Source organism: Chionomys nivalis, chromosome 1 (assembly GCF_950005125.1).
Source record: "Chionomys nivalis chromosome 1, mChiNiv1.1, whole genome shotgun sequence".
NCBI lineage: Eukaryota > Metazoa > Chordata > Mammalia > Rodentia > Cricetidae > Chionomys > Chionomys nivalis.
Window position 1 is genome coordinate 160,307,749 of NC_080086.1, and position 27,288 is coordinate 160,335,036.

General features: G+C 41.3%; 1 protein-coding gene across 1 annotated transcript; it reads left to right on the forward strand.

The window, feature by feature from the left end:
• Positions 1-4,777: 4,777 nt before the first annotated feature.
• Positions 4,778-26,333, forward strand: LOC130887769 (TRPM8 channel-associated factor 2-like). The gene is given in 7 exon segments (XM_057790390.1): positions 4,778-5,394; positions 20,086-21,086; positions 21,382-21,479; positions 22,780-22,993; positions 23,420-23,659; positions 24,495-24,832; positions 26,079-26,333. Coding segments are annotated over 7 exon segments (2,763 nt in total).
• Positions 26,334-27,288: the final 955 nt, after the last annotated feature.

Sequence of the window (27,288 nt, forward strand, 5' to 3'; positions counted from 1 at the left end):
AGGGCATCTCTTGGGTATATTCCCAAGAGTGGTATTGCTGGATTCTGGGGTAGATTGATCCCAAATTTCCTGAGAAACCACCACACTGATTTCCAAAGTGTTTGTACAAGTTTGCATTCCCACCAGCAATGAATGAGTGTTCCTCTTACTCCATATCCTCTCCAGCAAAGGCTATCATTGATGTTTTTGATTCTAACCATTCTGACAGGTATAAGATGGTATCTCAAAGTTGTTTTGATTTGCGTTTCCCTGATCGCTGAGGAGGTTGAGCATGACCTTGAGACTTGACTTTAGAGGTGTTCCCAGGTGTCCATGGAGTTGTCCCCAGCTAGATCCTTGGACAGCTGAGGAGAGGGAGCCTGATATGGCCCTATCATATAGCCATTCTGATGAATTTCTTGCATATCACCATAGAACCTTCATCTGGCGATGGATAAAACTAGAGACAAGAGACCCACAGCATGGCGGACAATGAAGGCTGATGAGAAGCCAAGAACAATGGCACTAGGTTTCGATCCTAATACATGAACTGGCTTTGTGGGTGCTTAGCCTGTTTAGACGCTCACCTTCCTGGACATAGATAGAAGACCTTCGTCTTCCCGCAGGGCAGAGAATTTGGTCTGCTCTTCAGTATCGAGAGGGAGGGGGAATGGTGTGGGGGGAGGAGAAGAGGAGTGGGGATAGGGGGAGGGGACTGGGGGGAGGGGGCAATATTTGGGAGGAGGGTAGGGAAATGGGAAACGGGGAGCAGGTGGAAATTTTAATTAAAAAAGAATAATAAAAAAAAAAGAACATTGGACTGAATGTGGAGGGCCAAATGAAGAGCAGAAGGAGGGAGAACATGATCAAGGAAGTTAGGACCACAAGGGGTGCACCCACCCGCTGAGACAGTGGGACTGATCTAATGGGAGCTCACCAAGGCCAGCTGGATGATGGAGCATGTGATCAAACTGGACTCCTTGAACGTAGCTGACAAGGAGGGCTGACTGAGAAGCCAAGGACAATGGCACTGGGTTTTGATCCTACTGCATGTACTGACTTTGTGGGAGCCTAGTCTGTTTGGATGCTCACCTTCCTAGTACTGGATGGAGGGGGAGGACCTTGGATTTCCCAAAGGGCAGAGAACCCTGACTACTCTTTGGACTGGAGAGGGAGGGGGATGGGGGAAGCAGGAGGGAAATGGGAAGAGGGGAAGCAGAAATTTTTAATTAAATAACATAAAAATAAATAAATAAATAAATAAAAAAGCCAAAAACAGAACAAAAAAAAAAAAACAAGATCAACTTAAAAAATCAGTAGTCCACCTATATACAAATGATAAAGAAACTGAAAAAGAAATCAGAGAAACATCACCCTTCACAAAAGCCACAAATAACATAAAATATCATGGAGTAAAACTAACCAAAGAAGTGAAAGACAATCGCCATCAGAATCCTAAAACAAGGCTGTAGAGTTCCATCTGGACGAAACTTCATCTGGCGATAAATGGAGATAGAGGCAGAGACCCACATTGGAGCACCGGCCTGAGCTCCCAAGGTCCAAATGAGGAACAGAAGGAGGGAGAACATGAGCAAGGAAGTCAGGACTACGAGGGGTTCACCCACCCACTGAGACAATGAGGCTGATATATTGGGAACTCACCAAGGCCAGCTGGACTGGGACTGAAAAAGCATGGAATAAAACTAGACTCTCTGAACATGGCGGACAATGAGGGCTGATGAGAAGCCAAAGACAACTGCACTGGGTTTTGATCCTACTACATGAACTGGTTTTGTGGGAGCCTAGCCTGTTTGGATGCTCACCTTCCTAGACCTGGGTGGAGGGGGGAGGATCCTGGTCTCCCCATAGGGCAGGGAACCCTGACTGCTCTTTGGACTGGAGAGGGAGGGGGAAAGGAATGGGGGGAGGGGGAGAGGATTAGGGGGAGGGGAGGGAAATGAGAGACGGGGAGGAGGCAGAAATTTTTTCAATAATAATAATAATAATAAAAAGAAGAATCCTAAAATAATTCTTCACAGACCTTGAAAGAACAATACTCAATTTCATGTGAAAAATAAGATACCCAGGATAGCCAAAGCAATCCTGTACAATAAAGGAACTTCTAGAGAGATAACCATCCCTGACATCAAGCTCTATTATAGAGCTACAGTAATGAAAACAGCTTGGTATTTGCATAAAACAGATAGGTTGACAAATAGAATAGAGTTAAAGACCCAGATATTAAGCCACACACCTATAAACACCTGATTTTTGACAAAGAATCTAATTATACAATGGAGAAATGAAAATCTTTTCAACAAATTGTGCTGGCATAACTGGATGTCAACATGCAGCAGAATGCAAGTAGATCCATATATATCCCCATGCACTACACTCAAGTCCAAATGGATTAGAGACTTTAATATAAATCTGACCTGACAGAAGAGAAAATGGAAAGTATGTTTAACATATAGGCACAGGAGACCATTTCCTAAATATCACACCAGTAGCACAGACACTGAAAGCAACAATAAATAAATGGGACCTCCTAAAACTGAAAAGCCTCTGTTAAGTAAAGGACACAGTCAATAAGACAAAAAGGCAGCCTACTGAATGGGAAAAGATCTTCACCAACCTCACAACAGACAGAGGACAGATCTCCAAAATATATAAAGAACTCAGGAAATTAGACATCAAAATTCCAAATAATCCAATTAAAAAATGGGGTGTACATATAAACAGAGACTTCTCAACAGAAGAATCTCAAATGGCTGAAAGACACTTAAATGAAATATTCAAAATTGTTAGCCTTCAGGGAAATGCAAATCAAAATGAGTCTGAAATTCCATCTTACACTGTCAGAATGGCTAAAACCAAAAACACCAATGGTAGCTTATGCCAGAGAGAATGTAGAGTAAGGGGAACACTCATACATTGTTGGTGGGAATGCAAAATTGTACAACCACTCTGGAAATCAGTATGGTAGTATCTCAAAAAATTGGGAATCACTTAATTTCCACCGTGAATAGGTCCTGTGTATGTGCTGTCTGTGCTGTCTACAGTGATTTTCTCTCCCCCTTGTGGCCATGTGTGAACATTGCAGCTTCTGCCCTTCAAATACATTGGAAACTGTTTCATCAAGGCAAACTCCATTTCCCGCCCTAGTTTCAGTGAAAAAGAAAAGATCCCTTCTCCTGAAGCAAATTATTTTTCATCATGATTTTCATTTTCTGTCTCTAAAATTCTCCCAAATTAATATGCTTCATTTTGAGGGAAACATTCACATATATTGTGCTAAAATGAATTCAAGATCTTAGGATACAATAGTTTTGCCTTCACCAGTTACATACATGCAATATATCTAAATCATATATCATTAATCTTATATATTCTAGAATTAAATAAATAATTATAGAATGACCCAAGAACTTTCTAAAACTGACACCATGTTTCTGGCTAACAAGACAGCTAAACTGTAAAGAAATATATGCCCAAAGAAAACATGGCTTCTCTCACTTAAACATTGCCTTCTAAATAAAACATTGACAGCCTAGCATGACTTTAAAACTAATAGAAGCAACCTACTCAGTATTTTCAAAACCTTATCCCATCCACTCCTCTGCAGGCAAGAAAGTAGTTCATTTCAACAAAAGTAAGTAACTGGTGTTGATTCAAACTTCAGGAGTCTATCCCCCAAGTAGTTTATTTTAGGCATACTTTATTTGGTAAAATAAATTAAAATTTATGCACAATTTGGTGAAATTTTTTTCTGCTGATAAAGAACGCAGTCCTATGTACACAATGATGCTTAAGACATGACTACATCGAAAGTCTTTGTAAAGTACATGTGACATCTTCTATAAAGTAAGGTTCTATAAGTTGAATACATGTTATACCTTCCATAATGATAGGTTCTATAGGTTGACATTCTTACAACAAGGGTCTGGGTGAGGGCCCTGTGTGGTCTCAGCCACAGGGTATAAATGTCACCAGGCTCTTAACCCTTCCATTCCCAGCCTTTAAGGATGAAAGCAGGTTATGCATTTCTCCCATTAAAAGGACAGCACTTTCACATTCCTGGTTCCCCTATCTGTGAGCACAAGGACCTCCCTCATCTGGTGTATGCACAAGTTAGTGACCTTTCAATGGAGAGAGAATGTAAGGTAAAACCCAAGATCTCATGGAGCCACAACAAGGGCTGCCTTTCTATTTGGCTCAGCTCGCATGAAAAAGGGACACTTGGCCAGAAGGAACCTCTTCTTGAGCCAGACAAATAAAATAACTTTACTCTCTGAATAGCATAGAGTATGGATTAGTCTGTTTATCTCTGCTATAACAAAATATTAGAGCTGGCTACTGGACAAAGTTTAGTTGTCAATTGGCATATAGTTCTAGAGATGCAAGAACAAAGGGCCAAAACTTGTAGCTTTTAATGGCCTTCTTTATGTCTAGGTGTACAGGACAAAAGACAAGGAACACACAGATGATTTCTCTCTCTCTCTCTGCCTCTCTCTATATATCTCTGTCTCTGTCTGTGTGTATGTGTGTGTGTTGTGTATTCTCTTTCACTCTTACTTTAAAGATATTAAGACTCAATAATGGGAAGCTTATCCTAAAAATTAATCTAATCCTAATCAGTCCCCCAAAGGTCCCATGATGGGGAATGATCGCACATGAAAGCAGGGTCACAATTGCAGACAGAATTCATTTAGTTGCTTGCCTTTTATTTTTTAACTGGTTCCTTTATCTATTTTGACCAATCTTAGTCTCTGCTTACTCTGTCGCATCTGAAAGAAGCATGGGAACAAATTTTGACACTACTTTTGAGACCCTCATGGATGGAGTGACCGGCTGGGGTCATCCCAAAGAACCCGTTCCTAGTGATCTCCTTCTTTTTGGGGAGGCTGCCTTCCCAGTGATGGTGAATGACCAGGTACTCATTGCTGCCTCTTCCTATGGCCAAGGCTACCTGGTGGTCACATCCTATGAGGGCTACCTGCTGCATGCTCAATTCCCTCCATTTCTTGTCAATGCAGTGAACTGGCTCTGCCCCTCCCCCGGGGGTCCCATCACAGTGCATTCCTCCTTGGCATCATTAGAAAACATCCTAGGTGACTCTGGTCTAGAAGCACTGGTTCAGTCTGAGCCTGGAGAGGCTCTGGGCGTTTATTGCACTGATGCCTACAATGACAGTTTGACTGAGAAGCTGGTCCAGTTTGTGAAGCGTGGCGGAGGCTTGCTCATTGGAGGCCAGGCCTAGTATTGGGCCAGTGAACATGGCCATGACAAAGTGCTGTCCAGTTTCCCGGGGAACCAGGTGACAAGTGTGGCTGGAGTGCCCTTCACAGATGTCTATGGAGATATAGACAGATTCAAGGTCTCTAAGAAGGTACCCAAGATCCCACTCCACATCAGGTGAGTGTGCCCCTACAACCCCTTATAGATTCTAACTCTTTGTAGATAACGCTGGTGGCCACTCTTCAGTGAGTGTCCATTTAAATGCAAGTGATCATTTTTACTCATTTTTCTTACTGCTGCAAATCAAAAACAGGGCCACGAAAATGCCTCAAGGCACAAGAAAAGCCAGTCCATCTGGCCACTCCCTTCTCTGGGAAAGCAATCACTCACTTCCGAGAAAAGCTTGCCCTATTTGCCATTGTTTCTCCACATGGAGTGCCTGAAACATAGACTGCTCATCAGTGTCCTAAATGAGTCAGAAAACACTGATGTATCTCTATGCAGTTCGGCCCAGCCTACTGCAAATTGGAATGTAGCAAAAATCAGAATGGACTGTGTGATACCATGCATATCAGTGGAAAAAAATCAGCAGGTAAGCAAAGCAATAGATAAGAATTCTATCAGATATTGAAAGGAGCCCTAAGGGGAAAAGGCATGACCTGAGATGAACAACGAGTGGGAGAGTAAAGGCTGGTTAGCCTCTTCAGGGAAGGCGTTAATCAAGTTTGTTTGGAATTCTATGGTATTTCAAGCAGAAGAAATTGAGTATACAGAACTCATAGTTCAGGTAAGAGAACATTAGAAAAGTACACAGGACTGGACCTCATTCCAAATAGTAGGACAGACTGAAGAAAATGGTGGCATTGTTGCGACCCAGGTGTGGTGGTCACCTTATAGATGCTGGACTTGTGATCAGCCTGCCAAGCAGGAGTAAGTCCCCAGATGAGATGTCTGTCTGGTATTAACTGGAGTCCTGGAGCATATATGGTGTTTAATAGAGATAAATCCCATAGGAACCACCAACCTTACGACCTTCTTCCTTCCCGCTTCACTGCATGGACAACCTCTGCCTCACCTAGCTGAACCCACCTGGGTTAAGGTAGGGTAGCCCAGCAAATGCAGCACAAAAGAAGGCAGAGTCTAGACAATGGCCATAAGTACAAATCGTCAAGTGACCAGCAAAAGGAATCCTACAGCTGGTGAATAGAGGGTAGGATGCAAAATAGAGGAGGAATCCATAAGTAGCCCCTGAAATAGATTATGTGAGAGTTCCCGGCAACCTGTCTAGGAGGACAATAGATGAGCTCCTAGAAAGAGACATAGTTGGGACTTTGTTGCCAAGATAGAATCTAGCAGTCTGGGTTAATGGACCAGATATGGAGTAAGAAATGAAAAAGATGAATTGACATTTTTGATCATAATGATTAACAATGATGTCATTTACTGAGACTTCATAGAAAAGATCAAGAATTTAACTTTAGGTTTTTGGGGGGCATTGAGATATTAAAGATTAATTTTGCTTTTTCCATATGTAAAGAAATTACCACAGTGGATTAACAATTTCTCATTTTATATTTCTTATGAATCATGAGCATAGGTAGCTAGTTCAGGATTATGGCATGTTCTCCATGATGTAGCCAGCACCACGCTTTCCTCTCTGTCCCATTTCCATTGTTTCATTTACCTTTTGTTACAATACGAACAACACATCTCCAGGCTCTACTCTTACACCCAGTCATGATTCCTGGAGCATACACAGTACCTGGGTTTAACGTAGAAAATAATCTCTGTTATTGATGTCTAGACTATTACATGGATCTCTGCTGATGTTCTAGTGATGAAAACTTAATCAAGAGGTCTACTTTAACCACCACAGGGTCTGGGAATATCTTTAAATGGACTTCTCTGGAGAAATGAAAATCCTGCCCCAAGGGAGAAAGAGATGTCAGTGGTGAGTGAGTGGAAGCAGTGCCCAGGGCCCTCAGTCCCAAGAAGGTGCCTGAGATTCCTTCCCTGCAGAGAGGGTTGGGGGTGAGGGGCTAACCAGGCAAGCCCACAACAAGATGAATCTGATTTGACCTAAACTTTGATTCTGCAGCCCATTGAAAGCTCAGACCTGCGGGTCAGATCCCTGTGTTTGTACACAGGGTTTTACTGGAGACCAACCATGACCTTTTATCCCTCAATTGTCTCTGGCTGCTTCCAAGTCACCGCAATTCTTTCAGCAGAAACCATGAACGCCAAAGCGTTGATCTGACACCTTAAATGTCTCCTGACATTAAGTCTCAGCATCCTAGTTCTCTCGGTGGCCTCAGAGAATTCTCTCTCTCAACAAAGGAAACCTGTTTTTCCTCATCTTCACCTACATTTTCCATCTCTGCTACTAAACCTGAAGCTTCCTGGCTTTCTATTTTTAAGTTTCATTTTCTATGAAACTTAAGTATTCACAGAACTAGAGAGGCAGTAAACTGTTCCTCTTGGCAATTGTGGCCCACCCCTGAGAGTGGTCAGCTTCTGGTCAGTCTTACCATCTACTGCAAGAATTTAGTCAGCAGAGGAAAATGGAAGAGTACATGCAGCTCGACCTCAAAATGGTAAGAGCATACTTGATTGCTCTGAGGAGTTGACTCCCCCAAGCCCTGCTACTCAGTACTGGAAGGTCCAGGAAAACATGATAAGAAGAGTCTGAGAGTCACCTTCTATACTGGAGAGTGGGGAGGGTCTGGCTCCAGCAGGCCCTTAGCAGATACTGCACATAAGCAATAAACCAGATCACTAGCTTTTGCCACTCACTAGCTCCAGGCTTTCAAATTCTATGAACAGCAGGTTTCTGCAAGCCTGTTTTACGGCCCCAGTTTCAGGATAGGGAGATTTTCTTTAATCTACAGCTTCATTTCTGATTAGTTTGGAGCAAATAGCACACATTAGTACACTCTATCTGCACTGCTGTATTGCTCCACAGACATAAACTCTTGTGAACACAACCACAGGGATGTCACCAATCCTTTCTACAACATCGCCAGGCTTCCTTACAGTTAGCTGTGTGAGGTTTCAGGTCATTCATGTGCATTTCTTATCTCAGAGCTGCTGTCAATGATTCCTCATGGGATTCTGTCCCTTTTGTGGGACATATTTATTTGTACTAAGCCATTGTCTATAGCTCTTCCGAGTGATCAAAAGTATGAAAGATCTCTCTGTTTTAGTACATCAGAGTTTACACACGGTGCTTCTCATTTAAATTCAGAACAATGAGGATTTTATTTAGTCTCCATAATCTCTTTAGAGATCTGTTTTTATTTTTTTCCCATTTTGTAAGACACCAACACAATGAACTACGTGCTTTATTGCAATACACATCCAATAGTTGCAAAATTCAGATGACTACTACCAACAGCAAAATGATTGTGGAATTGCTGACTGATGGGAACCCCAAGGAGTTTTTTGTAGCAAGTCAAGGTCGCTTTGCAGGTTGGTTTCCTATGAAGAAATATAAACAAATAGAGATTTCCCTTTGCAGATTAGGTTTCCCAAGAAGCTGAATTAGACAGAGAATAGTGTGGAGGAAGTTTCTTAAAAACTTCTCTCAGACAGAAAGGGGTATGTCTGGATAGTGAGGTAGGAACTGTGAGGAATGGAGGGAGGGGGTAAACATAATCAGGATTCATTATGCCAGGGGGGGAAAAACTCTTTTCAATAAAAGAAAAAAAAATTTTTAAAAAAAGCTGCTCTCAGTTGAGAATAAGAAGAAAGAAAGGTGGGGTGGGGTTCAGTGGGGGGGAAAGATAGGCAAATAGTAACAGAGATTTCTTAACAATAAACCATAGCAATGATTATTTCCTGTGCCTTTCATCCTAGGGATATGTTAAGTTAGGTCGCTGAACTTTGATGCACTTTAGAACAATTCCCTTTTCTGTACTTATATCACTGGGTACCTGGAACTGTCCGGTTGCTTATTTATTTGCTTTTGATGTTTTACTTTTTAGAATAATGCCAAAAAGTTCTGCATCTCAAAATTAAATTCTAAACCTATATTCTGTTCCCATATGCAATTTCTTCTTTCCCTCCAGTTTAATAAGTGCATGCTGCATTATTTCTTTATATGCATGAGCAGACATATACATACATATCAGTATTAATCTCTTTTTTTTTTTGAGAAAGAGTGGAACACACTCTCTGTTTTTCTCCACTTACTCTTTGCACTCAGTCTTTATGAAGCTGGGCATGGCTACATAACAGAATGCCAATATGCGCTGAATGTTCTATTGTGCTTCTGTGTGTAGATATGAGATAATCTTTTCTTAAGTTCCTTAATGATAGACTTGAATTTCCAATATGAGCTTTTATTTTTCTAGGATTTTTACTCCCACAGATGGGCTGCAATGAATATCATGATAGATACATCTTTATGACTTCCCTATGTCTATGGAATTGGAATGACTGGCTGATGGGACATGAGTATGTAATATTGTTAGCACTGCCATGTTACCACTGTTAGAGACTGGGCTCCTAAGGAGCTTACACAGAGACAGAGATTGGTATGCAGAGCCCTCATTAAGAAGCATCCACAATGGAGATAAAGAACAAATACAGGGGGGCTGGAGAGATGGCTCAGAGGTTAAGAGCATTGCCTGCTCTTCCAAAGGTTCTGAGTTCAATTCCCAGCAACCACATGGTGGTACACAACCATCTGTAATGAGGTCTGGTGCCCACTTCTGGCTTGCAGGCATACACACAGACAGAATATTGTATACATAATAAATAAATAAATATTTACAAAAAAAGAACAAATACAGGACAAGGACAGAAGGTAAGGCATGAGGCAATATTCAGTACATATTTCTTAGTGACATTGTCACTATCAAATGAAACACAGAAAGACACATTGTCTGCAACAGAGGACTCCAATAATCTGTGGTGAATACTGCAGTTATAGAGTGGATGATTATGTGGCCATTAGAAATCATGTGTTCAGAGACCTCAAAGGGAAGAGAAAATACTCTCAATACAGTAGACAATATTAAGACATGCAGTTCTGTTAAAATGATGCCAAATTCATAGAGCTGGTACATATGCAGGTGGAATATGAACATGAGAAAACAAATGTGGAAACAGGCAGTGTGTAACTGGTGATTGTTTCAACTATAAAACTGTTAAATTCTCAACAGTTTCCCTATAATTACAACATTAAAATTACATTTTAAATAACTTTATCTTATTAACACCCTTAGCAGTAGGAAAATGCTTCTTGATCGCATTAAGATGCCATCCTTTCTCAAAGTTGTTTTGATTTGCATTTCCCTGATCGCTAAGGAGGTTGAACATGACCTTAAGTGTCTTTTGGCCATTTGAATTTCTCCTGTTGAGAATTTTCTGTTCAGTTCAGTACCCCCATTTTTAAATGGGTTAATTGGAGTTTTAATGTCTAGCTTCTTGAGTTTTTTATATATTTTGGAGATCAGACCTTTGTCTGATGCGGGGTTGGTTAAGATCTCCCATTCCATAGGTTGCCTTTTTGTCTTAATGACAGTGTCTTTTGCATTACAAAAGCTTCTCAGTTTCAGGACATCTCATTTATTCACTGTTGCGCTTATTGTCTGTGCTTACACCTGTCAGAATGGCTAAAATAAAAAACACCAATGATAGCCTATGCTGGAGAGGATGCGGAGTAAGGGGAACACTCATCCATTGTTGCTGGAAATGCAAACTTGTGCAATCACTTTGGAAATCAGTGTGGCGGTTTCTCAGGAAACTGGGAGTCAACCTACCTCAGGATCCCGCAATTCCACTCTTGGGAATATACCCAAGAGATATCCAATCATACTATAAAAGCATTTGTTCAACTTTGTTGTCATAGCAGCACTATTTGTAATAGCCGGAACCTGGAAACAACCTAGGTGCCCCTCAATAGACAAATGGATAAAGAAGGTGTGGCACGTATACACTTAAGAGTTCTACTAAGTGGTAAAAGCAATGATACCTTGAATTTTGCATTCAAATGGATGGAAATAGAAAATACTTTACTGAGTGAGATGATCCAGACCCAAAAGGATGAATATTGTATGTACTTACTCATAAACGAATTCTAGCAATAAACAAAGGACATTGAGCCTATATTTCGTGATCCTAGAGAAGCTAAATAAGAAGGTGAACCCCCCCCCCCAAAAAAAAAAACCATGTATTTATCCTCCTGGATATTGGAAGTAGACAAGATCACCGGGCAATAGTTGAGAGCGCTCAGTGGGGGTGGGTTGGGAAGAAGGGGAGATGGGGAGAGAGAAGGGAGAAGGGGAGGACTGGGGAGAGCTTGGGGGAATGGGATGGTTGAGATGGAGGAAGGGTGGATATGGGAGCAGGGAAGAAGATATCTTAACTAAGGGAGCCATTTTAGGGTTGGCAAGAGACGTAGCTCTAGACGGGTTCCCAGGTGTCCAAGGGGATTTCCCCAGCTAGGTCCTTGGGCAACAGAAAAGAGGGTGCCTGAATTGGCCTTCACCCATAGCCACACTTATAAATATCTTGCATATCACCATAGAACCTTCATCTGGCGATGGATGGAGATAGAGAAAGAGACCCACATTGGAGCATCACACTGAGCTCCCAAGGTCCAGATGAAGACCAGAAGAAGGGAGAACATGAGCAAGGAAGTCAGGAGGGGTGTGCCCACCCATGGAGACAGTGGGGCTGATCTAATGTGAGCTCACCAAGGCCAGCTGGACTCGGACTGAACGAGCATGTTATCAAACCGGACTCCCTGAATGTGGCTGACAATGAGGGCTGACTGAGAAGCCAATGATAATGACACCGGGTTTTGGTTCTACTGCATGCACTGGCTTTTTGGGAGCCTAGTCTGTTTGGATGCACACCTTCCTAGACCTGGATGGAAGGGGGAGGGTCTTGGACTTCCCACAGGGCAGGGCATTCTGACTTCTCTTAGGACTGGAGAGGGAGGGGAAATGGGAGGAGTGGGAGGGAAATTGGAGGTTGGGAGGAGGTAGAAATTTTTAATAAAAAAAAAAGATGCCATCCTTTCACCTGATGTCAGGCTGTTATTTGAATGTTAAATGTCCCCACAGGTGCGTTCATCAAAGGCCTGGATTTTTGACTCCTGAGGGCTCTGACCTTGCCAGTAGGTTAATCAGCTGATGAAGTCATAATTTGATGTCTCTATTAGTAGGTGCTTGAAACTAGAATATGGGTCACTGGAACGCTGAAGGCATTTCCTGGAAGGGAGTGTCTTGTTCACTGCCTTTTTTCTTCTTCCTTTTCTTTTGTTCTTTCTGCTTCCAAGAAATCTGAGATGAGCGGTGTTGCTTCACAGTGTTCTTCCTGCTTGGATGTGCTGACTCAGCACAGTCCCCAAACAATGCAGTTAGCTGACCTTAGCAAACCAAGAGCTGAAATGAACTTTCCTCTTTTTTTTATTTACTTTTATTTATTATTGAAAAAATTTCCACCTCCTCCCCCACTCCTTTCCCCCTGCCCCCACTCCTTTCCCCCTTCCTCGCCAGTCCAAAGAGCAGTCAAGGTTCCCTGCCCTGTGGGAAGTCCAAGGTCCTCCCTGCTCCATCCAGGTCTAGGAAGGTGAGCATCCAAACAGGCTAGGTTCCCACAAAGCCAGTTTATGCTGTAGGATCAAAACCCAGTGCCATTGTCCTTGGCTTCTCATCAGCCCTCCTTGTCCACCATGTTCAGAGAGTCCGGTTTTATCCCATGCTTTCTCAGTCCCAGTCCAGCTGGCTTTGGTGAGCTCCCAATAGACAGGTCAGCCCCACTGTCTCAGAAGGTGGGTGCAACCCTCGCGGTCCTGACTTTCTTGCTCATGTTCTCCCTCTTCTGTTCCTCATTTGGACCTTGGGAGCTCAGTCCGATGCTCCAATGTGGGTCTCTGTCTCCATCCATCCATCCATCCATCCATCCATCCATCCATCCATCCATCGCCAGATGAAGGTTCTATGGTGATATGCAAGATATTCATCAGTATGGCTATAGGATAGGGACAATTCAGGTTCCCTCTCATCAGCTTCCCAAGGAACTAACTGGGGACACCTCCCTGTCTCTTGCCAACCCTAAGATGGCTCCCTTAGGAGGATCAAAATAGTAAAAATGGCAATTCTACCAAAGACAATTTATAGATTCAATGCAATCCCCATCAAGGTCCTATCAAAATTCTTCACAGATCTTGAGAGGACAACAATCAACTTTATATGGAAAAACAAAAAACCCAGGAAAGCCAAAACAATCTTATACAATAAAGGAACTTCTGGAGGCATTACCATTCCTGACTTCAAACTCTCTTACAGAGCTACAGTATTGAAAACAGCTTGGTATTGACATAAAAACAGAGAAGTCGACCAATGGAACCGAATAGAAGACCCGGATTTTAACCCTCAATCATATGAACACCTGATTTTCGATAAAAGAGCTAAAAGTACACAATATAAGAAAGAAAGCATCTTCAACAAATGGTGCTGGCATAACTGGATGTCAACCTATAGAAGAATGAAATTAGAGCCATATCTATCACCATTCACAAAACTCAAGTCCAAATGGATCAAAGACTTCAATATCAATCTGAACACACTGAACCTGATAGAAGAGAAAGTGGGAAGTACTCTACAACATATGGGCAAAGGAGATCGCTTCCTACGTATAACTCCAGCAGCACAGACATTAAGGGCAACATTGAATAAATGGGACCTACTGAAACTGAGAAGCTTCTGTAAAGCAAAGGACACTGTCACTAATACAAAAAGGCAACCCACTGACTGGGAGAAGATCTTCACCAACCCTGCAACAGACAAAAGTCTGATTTCCAAAATATATAAAGAACTCAAGAAAGTAGCCTTTAAAATGCTAATTAACCCAGTTAAAAAATGGGGCACTGAACTGAACAGAGAATTCTCAACAGAAGAAGTTCAAATGGCCAAAAGACACTTAAGGTCATGCTCAACCTCCTTAGTGATCAGGGAAATGCAAATCAAAACAACTTTGAGATACCATCTTACACCTATCAGAATGGCTAAAATCACATACACCAATGATAGCCTTTGATGGAGAGGTTGAGGAGGAAGGGGTACACTCATCCATTGCTGGTGGAAATAAAAACTTGTGCAAACACTTTGGAAATCAGTGTGGTGGTCTCTCAAGAAATTTGGGATCAACCTACACCAGGACCCAGCAATGCCACTCTTTGGAATATACCTAAGAGATGCCCTATCATGTTAGAAAAGCATTTGTTCAACTATGTTCATAGCAGCATTATTTGTAATAGCCAGAACCTGGAAACAACCGAGATGCCCTTCAAAGAAAGAATGGATGAAGAAAGTATGGAATATATACATATTAGAGTACTACTCAGCGGTATAAAACAATGACATTTTGAATTTTGCATGCAAATGGATGGAAATAGAAAACACTATCCTGACTGAGGTAACCCAGACCCAAAAAGATGAACATGGGATGTACTCACTCATAATTGGTTTCTAGCCATAAATAAAGGACATTGCGCCTATAATTTGTGATCCTAGAGAAGCTAAATAAGAAGGTGAACCCAAAGAAAACCATATAGTTATCCTCCTGGATATTGGAAGTAGACAAGATTGCTGGGCAAAAATTGGGAACTTTGGGGTGAGTTGGGATGGGGATAAGTGAGATGGGGAGAGAAAAGTGAGAAGGGGAGGATGGGGGAAGCTTGGGAGAATGGGATGGTTGGGATAAAGAAAGGGTGGATATGGGAGCAGGGAAGAACTTTCCTCTTTTAAACCAATTTCTTCAGGTGCTTTTTCACAATTACCAAAATTTGGCTAACTCATTTTATGGTAAGTTTTCTTTCCTCATATATATATACAATATGATGCCATGATGTACATACAAATATATACATATGGGATGATAACATCAAAAGAATTGGCATATCCATTACCTCACATATTTATCACTGCTTGTAGTGAGGACATTTACTATTTTCTCTTAGTGATTTTGAAATACACAGAAGTATTTAATATCATTACTATGGTGTGTGATAGACCCTATAATCAACTCCCCATTTCTAACCTAAAATTTTACCCTTTAGCTAACAAGGTGATGACTAGATAGTCATAATCTGTTGAAGACAGTCCAAAGTGACACTTGAAAGCAGCAATATGCAAAAAATGCAAGTTTCCAATTAATATAAGAATATGTTAGAATTTCTGTTAATAAAAATCCACATAATTCACATAAACCTATATCTTATATATGTCCATGGAAAATGTTTCAATTCGAATAAGAACATTAAAATACTCACTGATTTTTTGTTAATTGAATTCTAATATATTAGAAAATATTTTCAAAAATAAATATGACATAAGGTGTTATTTCATAATTTTAGAAAAAAACTTTGAAAAATGGTTTTAATACGGTTAAGTAACAATCATTGGCAGTAGTAGATCTCAGTTCATTTTGTGTGTGTGTGTGTGCCTGCAAAAATAAACTCCCCTTAACAAACAACGTTAGGTAGAGGTTATTTTCTCCTTCATTTCAAAAAGATCAATTAATTTTAGTAGAATTTTAGTGTTTCACTCTGTGCTTCTATGGTGTTATGCTTTGATATGAAGGATGTATTTGCAGATGTGGTACTATGTAGCTGTTTATTTATCTCTTGGTAGTATTCCTGATATAACCAAGCAAGACTTAACTAATGGCATGGTGTTTGAGTCAGAGAGGCCTGAATCTGAACCCCAGTTTTTCATTTTTCTTGGTCCTGTGCCCATGAGCAAGTTAGTTGACCTCATTAAGCACCATTCATGCAATTGACTAACTGATGCCTTGTGCTTGAGTGCCAAAAGCTATGAAACGAACAACCCCAAATGGATTTTCTTGTTGTTTCCTTTCTTCAGTATATACTATCTCTTACTTCGCTCATATGCAGTTTGTTGGATGTTTGCTTAATTCTACACATCATTCTTGCCAATGGTATTTAGACCTTAACACAAGCAATTGCTATGGAAATAAATTTTCACGTTGCTGCTTTTTATAACCATATTAAAAAAAAAACAACTGAAAGAAAAGCAATGCTACACTGAAGTAGTTGAGTGTTTGGAATTTTCATTAATGTTTCTCACAAAGTATTTACTTACATGTGTCTATGTGTGCGACCAATTGTTGGTGTCATTACACACTCCTACTTTGTGTTCTGTTTAAAAATAATTTGTTGTTTAAGAAGAATCTCATAATGAGAATTTTTAGTCACAATATAATGTCAAAATTTTCCATAGAAACTTATTTCCTTTTGTTGAATATGAAGAATTTTATAGTTTTGTCCTTTAAGGGAGAAAAAAAGGAACCCTATAATCATTTCATGATCATGTCACATCTTTAAAATAGTTTGGCTTTCTCTATTAAGGCAAACAAGATAACATGCAACGTAAAATGTCTTTTATTAAAAAAAAATTAAGGTATCATGGTATTTGAAAATCTGGTTATTAAAAATCTAAACAATTAATATCAAACACTTGACTTTCAAGGTGCTTTCTCTCTCATTCATCTCTTAGCTCTTAAGATGCAGATCCTCCTTATACAAACTCAACATGAACAACCTGTGGACAGAGCCCTCTCCCAGCCCTGTTAAACCAGAATTGTCTTGGAGTTCCACTTTACCATACTTCCCACTCCTGAGCACATCGCCTGGCACTGACTCCATGTTAGCCACCTGGCCACTACTTGCTAATGTTTCTAGTCTACCAGAATGTTCAGCTTGGACAAGGTCTGAATGTCATCTGTCCTATCCAATATTTCATTCTGTCACCATGTTGGGGTCTTGATTGGTTTTGTTTTCCCTGTCAGTTAAAATTTAACAAGCAGGGAAAATCTCAAACACAGAAGATCACAACAGACAGATTCAGCTGGTAAAGGAAGGCTTTTTAAAGGGGTACAAAGGCCCATACATGCACAAAAATACAGAGCAAGAAAGATCCTTCACAAAGCAGAGCAGGGAGACCTCTCCTAGAGGCCTGGGGATTTTTGAAATCTTTGAAGGTTCTTCCTTCCCTAGCTTAGGAGGCAAGCACAGCTTTTTGGTAGCCACATTTCTTTCTTAGGTAGGCTCTGTTGCCTGGCATCAAGCAGAGATGCTGCTCCTTTAAGAGAGGGCCACCTGACTCTGCATTAGCACCAAAAACTGCACTGCTTCTTTAAGAGATGGTGGCTCTGGCTCTTTTGGAAGGTCCTGTAGTTAAATGGAGCTTGTGAGCAGTGTGCTACCAGTTGCTTAATGGTAATAAAGACCTGCTGTGTCCCTGGAGCTGGGGTGGTGAATATGGCTAGCAGAGGTGGTGAATGTACCTCCATGTTAAAAGGCTGCAAGAGGTGGAGCCAGCACCCAGGGCAGAGACCACACTGCTTACCATTTTAAAAGCGCTTCTTGTCAGAAAAGCATTTCAGATATACAATAGGACAGATTCATACATAAAAGACTTATAAATGAGATAGAGAGTGTTTTAAAAATGTACATAGGCTTGGGAGAAAGAGGAAAAAAATATAGACAGTTATAAAAAGAAGTAAATGGTTTTAAAAAATATATGAAAGTCTTCAAAGGTACAGTGAAAGTAATTAAAATAAAAAAGCATAGACAGTTATAGGTTAAAAGAGTAAAGAAAAAGGTAAGCCATGTAAAGATGGAATATACACAGAGAGTCTGGATTATGTTTATTTTTGTGTTTTCTTTAAATATTTTGACTACAAGTGAGCAAATACAGAGAGACATTTCATTGTATGGGCTTCTAAGTTAAACCAACATAAAGGTATCTTGATTTTAAAATTTGGGTGTAAGAATAAGGTGTTTTGGAAAAGCGATTCTGCATTTGTTTCCACAGAAGATGAGAACCTGCGGATTCCTTCTAGGTTAATGTGGCTTGATGGAACAACCCACACGCACATACACTGAAAGGCCTTCACTAACCCTAAAATACTTTGCCCAACAAACAGCAGCAAGTAGTTTGGAGAAAACTATGCCCAAATTCCCAATATGATTGTTTATAAATGTTTATGTTTATTTTAAAGGGTTAGTTATAAATGGTTATTGAAAATAAGGGGGATATGATATAGAGATGAATATTTTGCCATGGTATGGTTCCTGATGTACTGATACATATTTAAGGTCATTTTGTTATATGTTTATTTCTACTCTTTTTTAATCTATTATGTTTATATATCTCATTTTAAAATGTAATGTATAATTAAAAATTACAGATTAGTAGTCATCTATAATAGTCAAACTTGTCATGTTAGTTAGGTTTTCTAGATATGCAGAGCTATTAATCTTTAACATTTCAAAGACCTATGGAATATGGCATTTGAAAGGTTTTCAGAATTTAGACTTTTCTCGACAATGAGACATGTATGTTTCTGGCAGCACCAGTTACTTCAGAGAAGTTGATAGGCACTGAAGAAACTCTTTATGGAATTTGCCTTCAACATGACAAAGTACTTTTCTTGCCATTTTGGCAAGAAATTGCTCTTGTCTGGACTGCTTGAAAATAAGTTGTATAAACTGGACATACGGGACCCACAGAAAAATGACTACTGAACTTTCTTAAAGAAGGTGAGACAGTCCTTTAGGGTTCCCACTTCATGAAAGAGTCTGTGAGACATTTTGCAAGATACACAAGAAAGTGACTGGCAAACTCATATAGTGGCCAATATGTGAAAGAGCCTTTCAAATTTCCTGCTTCATGGAAAAGTCTGCCAGATATTATGTGCTTTTAGGCTGAAGATGGATGCCCTTATGGTACAGAGAAACTTTGGTTGACTGTCTAGGCAGCAAAATGTCTTAGTCAATTCTAGAGTTTTGGAAGTTGCTTCCAAGGTACTTCCTGTTTACTTAGGTACTGTTTGTTATATCTTTCTGGTGCCTTTGATGGGGTTGAAGACAGATAGTTATAGTTTTCCTTAGTTATGATAAAATATAAACTAGATATGAAAATATAGACTCATAAAGAAATATTGTTACTGTAAATCGTGTTTGATACCAGTTTTCTATATGTAATTTTACTGTGTTAAGGTTAAAATTTTCTTTTTATTTAAACAGAAAAGGTGATATGATGTGTGATGTACTTTATATCTGATGCTCTTATTGGTTAATTGTTGTTCCGGCCGCCTGACTAGCTTACACCCAAAATAACCACACAAAAGTCTATTAATTAAATCACTGCCTGGCCCATTATCTCTAAACTCTAATTTGCTAACTCTCACATCTTCAGCAGTTAGTTCTCTGCTTTCAGGGACTGAACTCAAATCATTAGGGTTGGTGGTAAGTGCCTTTACCCTCTGAGCCATCTCACCTGCCCTAAGTAAGAATTCCTAAAAAATATATGGCTATATAATTAGGTATAAGTAAAAAAAAAAAATCTTTGTAACATGCTCCTGTTTCTGTGCATAGGAGAAGTGCTGTCTCTCTCTAATATGCTGGGTTTTCCAGCATTGTTTATATGATTTTATAATGTTCAAGACATAGGAAATTTGAGCTAGAATATTCACTTGGCTGACTAAAATCAAGAATTCTTGGAGTGATTTATTTGGAGAATGTGTATTATAATATATATAAATAATATATATTATAACCTCTCTCTTCAAATCTATGATAACCTCAATTATGAGAAGAACTGGTGTTCAGTGTGTTGCTAAGAAAGAACAAAGATGAATAATAATATGTGATTAATTTTGAGATGATAAAAATGCACTATGTTGATAAGACACACATTATTAAATCCCCAAACACTAGTAGTAAGAAACAAAGATTGTGAACCATGCCATCTTTCTCTACTTGGTGGGCTAGAGTGAGCGGCTCATTAGCTGAGTACAGTCTCTTCAGCTCTCTCACTTTCTTCCCAGGTGTTGGGAGGAGATCGAGCATGACCAGGAGCAGCTTCTGGATGGCATCTCTGAGTTGGACATCAAGACTGGAGGTGTCCCCTCACAGCTGTTGGTGCATGGGTCCCTGGCCTTCCCTCTGGGGCTCAATACCTCCCTTGGCTGCTTCCTAGCAGCTGCGCACTATGGCCGTGGTCGTGTGGTATTGGCTGCCCACAAGGCCTTGCTCTGTGTTCCTAAGGTGGAGCTTCTTTTGTTCAGTGCTGTATGTTGGTTGGCTAGAGATCAGAGAGAAAATATTGGGGTGGACAAAAGTCTCAAGAGACTGTATTCCCTATGATTAGAGCATGGCTTGAATTGCAGTCTAGGTTCCCATTTGACCAATGACATGTGTGTCTTCTGCTATGGGGCTTATAGTGACCAGGATACCAAGAAAATACAGGAGTTTGTTGTTGAAGGTGAGGGGTTGCTCATTGGTGGCCAGTCATGGTGATTGGCTTCCCAGAACTCAGTCTGCTCTGCTTTGACTGGTTTCCCTTGGAATGTCATCTTCAACATCTTTGGTCTTAGCATCGTGCTTTGCACCCTCAGCCTAGGCTGTTTCCTTGTCCTTCCTACAGAGACAAGGAACTACCACTTTCAAAAGGCTGTATGTAAGTTACAGACTATGTTGAAACACAGGGGTGGGGACTTGGAAACGAAGTATTTGGCAAGGTTGGGAGTAGATGCCACAGGCTTCCTCCAGATTCCTGCACAGGGTGTTCCTGATTATATATCTCTGCTTATATATATTCCTCTCCTGAGGGAGAAGCTGTGACAGGCAGGCCTTCCAGCTGTGAGCAAGAAAAATTCAGTTTCCAGTCACTCCTGCGAGGCTGCAATGTTCCATCTGACCACAGAGCTGGCACATTCTGGGACTAATAGTTCCCAACTATCCCGTGGCCTTGGTACTCAGACCTGCTCCTCCAGTCTCTGCCCCTCGGAGCACCCCATCACTGTGGAGATCAATGGAACCAACCCAGGTATAGAGTGGGCAGAGAATGCTGGCAGTATTCTTGACCTGGGAGAAGGTGGATTTGGCTGACTTTGCAGAACCTGGGAGGTTCTGATCCTCAACAAGGATAGCTCCTTGCTTTGCTACGTACTTCCAAGACATTGGGAGCTGGAGTGATGCTTAATTAAGGCCAAGGAGGAAAAGGTAAAGGAAGTGTGGATGATGACCTGGAGGTCATGGAAGAAAAGCTGTGTCTGTGGGAGGCTCCAGGTAGAGTCAGTCCAGTAGGAACACAGAACTCAGCCTTCTCTGTGTCTTGTCAGGTGATAGTGATGCCTGGAGAAGCACTGGGCTCTACCTTCTGGAAGGACAAAGCTCAGAGGTCTCTCTCTCTGAAGCTGCTGCCTCTGCTGGCCTGAAGGTAAGGCTAGACACTTGGAACCAGCATAGCCCTAAACATAGCCAAGACTCTCTCAAACCACAGTTACTTGTTTATATCTTCCTCCTTTAACCAGAAGGAATCCAGGAGATGGTTCTTCTGCCCTTTTTATAGATGGAACAACAGAAACTTCAAACCTCTAATGACCCAGGGTCATTCCTAAGCCTGATTTCCAATTTTATCTCCTTAGAGAAATGAGGAAGAGTTATTTTATATACCATTACTTGATGAGGGAAGTCCTTCTGTCTATGTGTTGCTTTTATTGATTAATGAATAAATCTGTTTTGGCCAGTGACTTAGCAGAACAGAGGGAGGCAGGGAAAATTAAACTGAATGATGGGAAAAAGAAGGCAGGATCCGAGAGAAGCCATGTAGCCCTGTCAGATACAGGTGCCGGAACTTTACTGGTAAGCTACAGACTTATGGCAATACACAGATTAATAAAGATAGGTTATTTTTAAGATATGAGAAATATGCTTAAGCTATTGTCCAAACAGTATTGTAAGTAATATGGTCTTTGTGTAAATATTTCGGGGCTGAGCAGCCAGGAACAAACAAGCAGCTTCCTAAAACAAGTACTAACCATTTTTCCTGAATGCAGAGGCCTGAATTTGTCCCCTTCACCTTGACTCCTACAAGGTATGATTAATCCCATTACCTCTATCATGAGGAGAAATGACCTCCAAGCAGAATTCTGCTGCCCTCTCAGTTCTGACCGTCATTTTCTGCTACGCGTAGGGGCTCTTACATCAGCATTCTGAGACATCAGGTTTATCGGCTTCAATTGACAACAGCAAAAATGCAGTCCCACAGAGCACATCGGCGTAAGCCGAGCAGAGGGAAGCAGATGAGGTCTGTGCCTCCTCCCCAGACTCTGCAGCATCTGGACTGACTTGTGTCTGTTCACAATGGGTCGATTAGGAAGCCCTGTCTCACATAAAACATCAGAGCCACCCTTTTGTTTATGTCCCATGTAAAAGTCCAGGATTCTGCCTGGTAGTGGGGTACCATGAGCCCCTTATCAGTTATGCTGGAAAACCGGGCAACTCCCATTGAATGGAAGTCACTGTTGGACTGTTGTACACCCCCCCAAAAAACACTTTAGGTACTTTTAAGTCCAAAAGACTTTGGACTGCTATAGTTATGTAGCCTACATGCATCCTTCACAGAAAAGGGAAGTTAGGATTCCTGTATGACATCCACCTTACATATGCCCCTAACTAAATCCTATATGCTTCCTGGGTGCTCTAATTTCCTTCATGTGGTATAATTGTCTGTCCAGGTGCAGATTGGATGTCACACTGATGACTTAAGCAAGGCCAAGAAGCTATCTCGAGCCCCTGTTGTCACTTGCAAATGTCGTATAGACAAAACACAACAGTCAGTCTCCTGCCGCTGGGGTGGTCTCCTGTACATCATTGTGCCCAAGGACTGTCGGCTTGGTCCTTTCTCTGTTACCATCAAGAAAGCAGTACCTGCCCCATACTACCAGCTAGGTGAGTCGACTGGGCATTGAAAAAGATTGAGCTGCAGGTGCCTTGGTGGCTCTGAGGTTATTATTGAAGTATAACAAGGATCAATAGATGGGAAGAGGCAGAACTAGTCACAAATCCACAGGTAGAAGGCAGAATCACCCTGGTCTGTAGATATTTTGGGTAAAAAGGAGAGGGGTCTAGTAGTTTGTCCTTTACCTACAGCCTATGAACCTGCATGATAGCATGACATTGTTTAGGTGTTTTCCTTCTAGAATTTCATTCCTCTGTGTCTCCCTTGCCCTCCCTCTCTGTCTCCATTTCTATGTTTCTCTCTCTCTCTCTCTCTCTCTCTCTCTCTCTCTCTCTCTCTCTCTCTCTGTTTTTCTATGTCTCTGTCTCTCTAGTCAATAAAAAATGGGTGGCAGGTTCCATGCTATATACTTCCAGGGAAGACATCACTGGAGGAGTGGAAGAGCTGTATCCAGGATAATGTGGGCCCCTGGGGAGAACTGGCTACAGACAACATCATCCTGACAGTACCGACTGAAAACCTCAAGACTCTGGAGGACCCAGAGCCTTTGCTGCAGCTCTGGGATGAGATTATGCAGGCTGTGGCGAGGCTGGCAGCCCAGCCCTTCCCTTTCCAAAGACCTGAGAGAATCGTCGCTGATGTGCAGATCTCAGCTGGTGAGTGCTCCAGGGGAGTGCTCCCAGTAAGCAAACTCTGTTTTGTTATTATTTTACCTTTTTTTGTAGTGCCCAGGCATTGTAAACCATATTTTTTTATTAAAATACAAGGGAGAAGAACAGAAATGCATGAAACATGATGGACAGAAAGATGTTTATAAATAAAAGGTCAATAAATGGCATCTTACATGATGCAATTTCTTAAGACAGTAATTATGACTAGAAATTCAGTGCTGGGAGGCCTCCAGTGGCTGTCAAGACCTTTTCAAAAAGAATGTTCAACATGGACTTCATTCCTCAGACATAAGTCATAACTGAAATGGAGGGGAGGTGCATAAAGCAGTCTGAGGTAGTTGTTGGAACCAAGGACTTTGCAGAAAAGATACATAAATGTAGGGAATCAGTTCAGAGTCCTGCTCCCTACGGTAGAGAAGGAAAATTTTATCTACAAAACTATCTCTATCATGACATGCAAATCTGGTTAACAATGCTGATTTGTGGAAAAACTGACATTACCCTAGCTTCTCTAGTCTGGGCATAGGGCATCACGTCATAGCATCAGAGGCAAAGGGAGATCTTGATAACAAAGCATTAAATTCTAGCACGGAAAGTTCTGTAAAGTACCTTCCTACCATTCAGAGTCAGAGTGAGGACGAGGACAAACCTTAATTGGTTGAATCTGGGAAGGTGTCAATTGCTGAAGAAAAGTCAAGCAGCACAGATATTCTGGAATCAGTGGATACGAGCAGAATTGTGGAGGAAAAGCTCAGCAGTAGAAGGAGAAAGTGGAGGCAGACCGTACTTTCATGCTCCATCTTTCTGTTTGCTTCCTCAGGCTGGATGCATTCAGGGTACCCCATCATGTGCCATCTGGAGTCTGTGCAGGAGCTCATCAGTTTGGAAGACATGAGAAGTAAGGGCCTGTGGGGACCCATCCATGAGCTGGGTCACAATCAGCAGCTCCATGGCTGGGAGTTCCCTCCCCACACCACTGAGGCCACCTGCAATCTCTGGTCAGTCTATGTGCACGAGACAGTCCTGGGGATTCCCAGGGCTAAGGCTGCCCTCGAATTGAAACCTGAAGAACGAGAGAAGAGGATCAGAGGCCATCTTCAGAAGGGTGCACCCCTGTCTAATTGGAATGTCTGGACAGCGCTGGAGACATATCTGCAGGTATGGAGCACAAATTCAAGGAGATGATGCTGACAGATTAATCAGTCATGTAGTAACCTAAGAATGCTCCAATTCCTACATGACCCCCCAAATCTGTGGCCACCCCTGGATGTGGGTCACTCATGTCATCTCTCAGCTCATATACTGTATGATAAAAGAGACACCTCTCCCAATTCCAGACCCCGGATTTTGGAATATAGGAGGAAATGAAAAGTATTCTGAGAAATTACATAGCACGTTTTTCTGTGCTGTGCTGTACTGAGCTTTGACGTAGACGTAAGGCCTTGAGTCATATTCTAGACTCCTTTGTTTACAGGCTTTGCCCTTCATCCTTAAAGAAGTTTCAAAATAGCCACTGTTTGGTTATGATTTCTTTTCCTCTCCTTTATGGGTTGAGTGACTGTTACCAGCCTCTATAACAGCAGAGACATATGTACAGGGCAACCGCATTACAAGTAGGTATTGTAGGAAATGTATCTCCTAACAAGGTTCCAGGCTTTGGCTACCTCACTATAAGCAGAAGCATTGTTTACTTAAATAATGACCAACCAATGCGAGAGCAATGAAGTCATAAAATTTAGTCCATTTCCTGTGGGTAAGCATCTATCTTTGTCCCCTCACTAAAAACAAGCTTCCAGTTTTTCAGTTTTCATTAAAGCTTCTGGTCACATCAGACATTTTGCACTGTCTGTTTCAATCCTGTGCAAAAGGCTTATATAGCTCACTTGTCAAGAGGTTTATAAACCATAAGTTAAGAATTTAGCCAATTTGTTTAAAAGCGCCTACTTAAACAGCAGATCTGGAACCTAGTGTTGGGATTTAACAGCAAGCCCTGCTGCTACACTCTAATGTTTCCCTTCACTGATCTTGAAAACTGGATGAGATATAGTCTCAGTCAATGAGTAACTCAACTCAGTCAGGTTGGGGAAAAATTTAAGATCTGGATAATACATTAAAAAATAAAGCTAATAATAGTAACTGTCTTTTATTGAGTGGCTCTTTATCCATTAGGGTTCTAGAGAGCATCTTTCCTAGATTGTGGGATAGAGTTTGACTGTCAAGGGCTGTTGTGATCCAATAAGGCAGCATTTATATGAAAACACAGAACTGGAGAGGGGACAAACAACAGTTTCAAAGGTGATGGGAAGCGGTTCCTGATGGCGAGATATATCTAGGACCATGCACACCGGCAACACTCACATTCGCAAGCTCAACACCATATTCGTCCCTTTCTTTGTCTTTCCAGCTCCAGGAGACCTTTGGGTGGGAGCCATTCATCCAGCTCTTTGCTGAATACCAAACCCTCTCTGGCCTCCCCAATGACAATGAGAGCAAGATGAACTTATGGATAAAGAAGTTCTCTGAAACTGTGCAGAAAAACCTGGTCCCCTTCTTTGAAGCCTGGGGCTGGCCTGTCCAGAAGAAAGTGGCTGAGAGCCTGGCCCATCTGCCCTCCTGGCAGGATCACCCCATGACAGTGTACATGAGTGTGGAGAAGTAAGGGATGTGGTACAGGAGAGTCAGTGGTGGGATGGGATGAGAAAGGACCACACTGCCATCTTCACCACTGTGTTCTGGCTTGAGACTCTCACTGCCTTAACTATTTTTCTCAATCATTTGTCTTTAAAATGTATTTTGGGTTGTTTTCGATATCATTCCACTCTCTCTTTAGAGCCCAGACCTCCTGTGATAAAGAACCTAGAGAATGTCCCTTCTCATATCCCATCAGCACATCCTCAACTCAGGAACCATTTCCTTAGATATTATCATTCCATTGGTACTTGATGTGTGCTTTGCATTTGAAAGGTGTTGAGGAAATACTCACCATATAAAAGAATATGAAGGTTTCTGGACATAAGGAAGAGTCAGTCCATTATCTTAGGAACTGTGCACGGTGTTTTCTGAGTTACATGGATAATTCCAGCAGAATTTCAAGGCCAATACAGTTAACATTAACTCATCATCATACAGAAGAAAATGACAGGGATATTAAACAAGTTTTAGAGTCAAAACAGAAAAGAGAAAGATTCATGGTTTGTCAGATGTCCATAACAATGATAGCCTGTAGATCTTATTCTCAACAGATTTCCAATTTTAGCAAAAATTTGCCCAAAAAATAGACAAAAGTTTGGTAATCTCTATTCTTTTTCTATGTTCATTTTTACATTTTGACTAAATACCAGATCAAATCTCTCAAAGGTTTTGGTATCTAATTTTCTCTATACCTCAACATAGACTCATCTGTCTTAGGGGGACCAGCCTTGGGAACAAATTTGAACCAAGGTATTTCAGTTCTCAGGATACTTGTATTCTTTTTTTTTTTTTTTTTTTTTCACGAACCTCGAATATATTTTTTCATCTCTTTAAAACACAGAGGTGCCTGGTGGGGTGCTGTCCACATCCACAATACAGTTCAGATCCCAGCCACTCTGAGGAAAGCACCCCCCAGAGGGCAG